This window comes from Nanorana parkeri, unplaced genomic scaffold (genome assembly GCF_000935625.1).
Source record: "Nanorana parkeri isolate BGI_ZX_2015 unplaced genomic scaffold, ASM93562v1 scaffold81, whole genome shotgun sequence".
Classification (NCBI taxonomy): domain Eukaryota; kingdom Metazoa; phylum Chordata; class Amphibia; order Anura; family Dicroglossidae; genus Nanorana; species Nanorana parkeri.
In genome coordinates this window covers 18,151-23,489 of record NW_017306349.1, presented here as the reverse complement: position 1 = coordinate 23,489, position 5,339 = coordinate 18,151, and the positions used below count along the sequence as shown (strand labels likewise).

Sequence of the window (5,339 nt, the reverse complement as noted above, 5' to 3'; positions counted from 1 at the left end):
CAATTTTCTCACACCTCCGGTTCCGGCCCCCCCCCCCCCTATAGTTCAGAGCAGCCCCCCTTACCTTGGAGATGATAAGGGGCTCCCCGTGCTCCAGCCCCCCTCTCAGGGTGAATCCCCAGGGTGCCCCCCCTTGTAGCTGCACATGGATGCACTGGGCAGCGCCGCTGGGATCCATGTCTGCCCGTCCTCCATTCAGAGCTGAGCCCGTGGGAGGTGGTGGTCAGCTGGGATCTGGCTGGAGGTCCATGACGGGGGTACGCGAAGGTCCTGAAGGGGCGTGGCCGTCCGCGGAGAGAAGGGGGGGGGTCGGAGCGGAGAGTCCTACTACAGAGTCCTACAACTTTCACATACACACGTTGGCTGTGCAGGGATGAGGAGGCGGGGCGGAGGGTGAGTTGTCTACCTACAATGAGAGGAAAGGGGGCGGTGCCGGTATTAGGGGGCGGGGTTTTCTCTGCCATTCATGAGGGGAGAAAAGTTTTAGCTCGGAGTAGAGTCGGTTCGGCCATTTCGTGGTTCAGTCGGAGATGTCCGAACAGAGCCGTTCATACGTGGGCTGGAGAGCGGCCATTGTAGGATTCTAGTCTGTGTGTATAAACAGAAAACACGTCATAGTCACCAAATGTCCCTCATGAAGTTCCGTGTCCCTCTGTCCTACCTCATAAAGAACCATGTCCCTCTGTCCTACCTCATAAAGATCCGTGTCCCTCTGTCCTACCTCATAAAGAACCGTGTCCCCCTGTCCTACCTCATAAAGAACCATGTCCCTCTGTCCTACCTCATAAAGATCCGTGTCCCTCTGTCCTACCTCATAATGAACCGTGTCCCTCTGTCCTACCTCATAATGAACCGTGTCCCTCTGTCCTACCTCATAATGAACCGTGTCCCTCTGTCCTACCTCATAAAAAACTGCGTACCTCTGTCCTACCTCATAAAGAACCGTGTCCCTCTCTCCTACCTCATAAAGAACCGTGTCCCCCTGTCCTACCTCATAAAGAACCTTATCCCTCTGTCCTACCTCATAAAGATCCGTGTCCCTCTGTCCTACCTCATAAAGAACCGTCCCCCTGTCCTACCTCATAAAGATCCGTGTCCCTCTGTCCTACCTCATAAAGAACCGCGTCCCTCTGTCCTACCTCATAAAGATCCGTGTCCCTCTGTCCTACCTCATAAAGATCCGTGTCCCTCTGTCCTACCTCATAAAAAACTGCATCCCTCTGTCCTACTTCATAAAGAACCGTGTCCCCCTGTCTTTCCTCATAAAGATCCGTGTCCCTCTGTCCTACCTCATAAAGAACTGTGTCCCTCTGTCCTACCTCATAAAGAACCGTGTCCCCCTGTCCTACCTCATAAAGATCTGTGTCCCTCTGTCCTACCTCATAAAGAACTGCATCCCTCTGTCCTACCTCATAAAGAACCGTGTCCCTCTGTCCTACCTCATAAAGAACCGTGTCCTCCTGTCCTACCTCATAAAGAACCGTGTCCCTCTGTCCTACCTCATAAAGATCCGTGTCCCTCTGTCCTACCTCATAAAGAACCGTGTCCCTCTGTCCTACCTCATAAAGAACCGTGTCCCTCTGTCCTACCTCATAAAGAACCGTGTCCCCCTGTCCTACCTCATAAAGATCTGTGTCCCTCTGTCCTACCTCATAAAAAACTGCATCCCTCTGTCCTACCTCATAAAGAACCGTGTCCCTCTGTCCTACCTCATAAAGAACCATGTCCTCTATCCTACCTCTGTAGTTGTTCTGTAGGGTTGAGCTCAGGCTCGGACAGAACAAGGTCCAAACCTGAGCTCCTCTGAACAAGAACAGAGCTTCTCTGAACACGGAAATAAGCTCCTCCCTCTGCCGCCAGGGAATTCCCCACCCGCAGCTGCATGTAAGAAAAGGGGGGCGGAACGCAGTGATGTCATTGACCTAATATGATCATATTCCCATATAAGGTCAATGACATCAGCACAAGCATCCCGCCCCTTTGTTTATGTGCAGCTGTACAGTACAGAACAGGCGGAGCACAGGAAGTTATCAGCCCCCCCTTTCCCTGGCAGGGAACGGACTGGCAGGGAAGGCGAAAAAGTAGGCCCATCTACTTTAATTATATCAAGAAGCCTAAAGACAGAATATTCACTAGATCTGTCCATTGATGGTCAGATCAGCAGGGGTGGAACTACCAGTAGCAGGGCCCAAGGCTGGGGGGGGGCCATTGACAGGAGGCCGGGGCAGGGGCCCAGCAGCCTGATGGCAGAGGAGGCTGAGCCCAGCAGCGCCGGCCCGGCAATGGATGAGGCCGGGCCCCAACAGCGCCAATCTGGCAGTAGAGGAGGCCAGCAGCAGCAGGTAAGGAGCTGCATGTGCAGGGAAAGGGATCCCGTCCAGCCCACCTGAGACCCTGCAGAGCCCACTATAAAGAGTCTCTATGGGCTGTGCAGGATCTATGGTGGGCTGTGCAGGGTCTCAGGTGGGCTATGTGGGGTCTCAGGTGGGTCCAGAGTCCTGTGCGTTGCTATGTCCAGTGCATTGCTATGTCCAGAGAGTCGCTATGTCCAGAGTCCAGTGTAATGCTATGTCCAGAGCGTTGCTGTGTCCAGAGAGTCACTATGTCCAGAGTCCAGTGCTTTGCTATGTCCAGAGAGTCGCTATGTCCAGAGTCCAGTGCATTGCTATGTCCAGAGAGTCGCTATGTCCAGAGTCCAGTGTAATGCTATGTGCAGAGCGTTGCTGTGTCCAGAGAGTCGCTATGTCCAGAGTCCAGTGCATTGCTATGTCCAGAGAGTCGCTATGTCCAGAGTCCAGTGCGTTGCTATGTCCAGAGTCCAGAGAGTTGCTATGTCCAGAGTCATGTGTGTTGATAAGTCCAGAGTCCAGGGCGTTGCTAAGTCCAGAGTCCTGTGTGTTGCTAAGTCCAGAGTCCAGTGCATTGCTATGTCCAGAGTCCAGTGCGTTGCTAACTTCCCCTACATCCGGTGTCATTCTGCATTAGAGTGTAAGCTCCTCTGTACAGAGACTGATGTGACTGGCTCAGTGTTCTCTGTACAGCACTGCAGTATATGTCAGAGCTATATCATTGTATAATAATAGTGTTAGACTGTGGGGGAGGAGATTAGAGTGTAAGCTCCTCTGGTGCCGAGGGGGGGGAGGCAGTGAGATCCGCTGCTGCCCCCTCCCCTGTCTTGGGAGGGGGGCCCAATATAAAACCTTGCACTAGGGCCCTTTTTTCCTTAGGTCTGCCACTGCAGTTCAGGGAGCTCTTGTATGTCTGTAGCCTACCCCCGATGCCTCCAGCCTGAGCCTGCTCAGGGGAAACAATTGATCAGCTTGGGAGGGATTCCCCCGGCCCATTGCTATTGTTTCCCTGCAAGACAGGCGGCTCCTGCTGAGCTCCCACTCCCGTCTCCAAAGGCTCAAACATGCAAATCTGTCTAGTGCAAACTTGTATGTTTGTGTAGGAACCCAAAATCAGATCTCAATCAAAGCTGGCCCAAATTTTTGGTCAAAGTCCTGGCTCAACCAGCACCCCTCCATTCGACAAAAGTCAATTTCTCAAACAACTTTTTGTACATGGAGCCAATCCAAAAATTCTTAGGTTCCTCCTAAACTCTTGACCTTAATTTTTTTCTGCCGGCGAGTTGTCTCCGGTAGTAGACTGCTGAATGTTATGAATGTTGGTCTGGCTTGGCCAATCACTGAGGGTTTTATTCCAGTGACGTGAGCTGAGAGCAGATGACGCATATTTGGAGCAACCTTTTTGAAGGGTCCTTCCTTTCCAAGCCTTTGCCTGGAGGGCATGTTATTGGGAGGATTGCTCTTCTTCTTGGAGCCTGGCCTCAGCCCAGGGCCTGAGCCAAGGCCCAAAGAATGTAAGCTGGTCTGTGTTTGTTAGTGTGTGGAGAAACAAGAAGATGGCCGCCTGTATGGAGCACCTTCAAAGGTTCTGCCCTGCTGAAGAATGTCCAACAGAGCTTGGGGGAAGATACTGCTGGATGGGCATTACATGGAGACCTCATTACTCAACCCTCCAAGATGCATACCCGTGACTGCTTGCAGGAGATCAGAGGGCCAATTCCTTTTGGGAAGCTGCTACTTAAATATTAGGGACACCAATAGTTGCTAATAAATGATCTACCACATTGGGATGCTGCCAGTGAGGCAAATAGCGCTAACAATAGCTGCTCTTAAAGGATCTTTTGTAAATGGGAGGCTGCTACTGAAACATTGGAGCCTCCATCAACTTTATTGTTACTAGGAGGCTGCTACTATCATATAAGGGCCACCAATAGCTGCTCATAAAGGATCTACCATATTGGGAGACTGCTACTGAGAAAAATAGGGTCAATGATAGCTGCTCTTAAAGGATCTATTGTAACTGGGAGGCTTCTACTGACACATTAGAGCCACCATCAAGTTTCTTATTGCTAGTAGGCTGCTACTTAAATATTAGGGCCACCAATAGTTGCTCCTGGAAGATCTATTGTAACTGAGAAGCTTCTACTGACACATTAGAGCCACCATAAAGTTTCTTATTGCTAGTAGGCTGCTGCTTAAATTTTAGGGCCACCAATAGTTGTTCTTAAAGGATCTATTGTAGCTCGGAGGCTGCTACTGATAATTAAAACCATCATCAGCTATGTTATCACTGGCAGGCTGTTACTAAGATAGTAGGGCCACCAATAGTTTCTCATCAAAGTATCTACCACATCGGGAGGCTACTGCTGAGGAAATCATGGTCACCAATAGTTGCTCTTAAAGGATCTACTGCATTGCGAAGCTGCTACTGAGGAAATGATGGCCAACAATAGCTATACTTAAAGGATCTACTGTAACTGGGAGGCTGCTACTAAAACATTAAGGCCATCATCAATTTTGTTGTTACTGATAGGCTGCTACTAAAAAATTAGGGCCACCAATAGTTTCTCAAATAGTATCTACTGCATTGGGAGGCTACTACTAAAAACATTAGTGCCACACATATCTGCTCTTAAAGGATCTATTGTAGCTGGGAGGCTGCTGAAACATTAGCCACCATAAACTTTTTTGTTACTAGTTGGCTGCTGCTAAAATATTAGGGCCACCAATAGTTGCTCGTAAAGGATCTGCCACATTGAGAGGCTAATAGTGAGGAAATGATGGCCACCAATAACGGCTCTTAAAGGATCCATAGTAACTGGGAGGTAGCTACTGAAACACTAGAGCCACCATCAACTTTGTTATTGCTAGGAGGCTGCTACTATATTATCAGGGACACCAAAAGTTGCTCATGAAGGATCTACTGCATTGGATGGCTTCTACTAAAGAAACTGGGGACAGCAATAGCTTCTCCTAAAGGATCTACTGTAA

General features: G+C 49.8%; 1 protein-coding gene across 1 annotated transcript in view; it reads right to left on the bottom strand.

Moving 5' to 3' along the window:
- SHROOM4 (shroom family member 4) overlaps nucleotides 1–251 on the bottom strand; it is a 62,783-nt gene extending 62,532 nt beyond the window's left edge. Inside the window, exon 1 of the mRNA XM_018576951.1 lies at nucleotides 65–251. Within this exon, the coding sequence (XP_018432453.1) occupies nucleotides 65–178 (114 nt within the window). The 5' untranslated portion in view covers nucleotides 179–251. The remainder of the gene's footprint in view (nucleotides 1–64) is intronic.
- Between the last annotated feature and the right edge of the window lie 5,088 nt (nucleotides 252–5,339).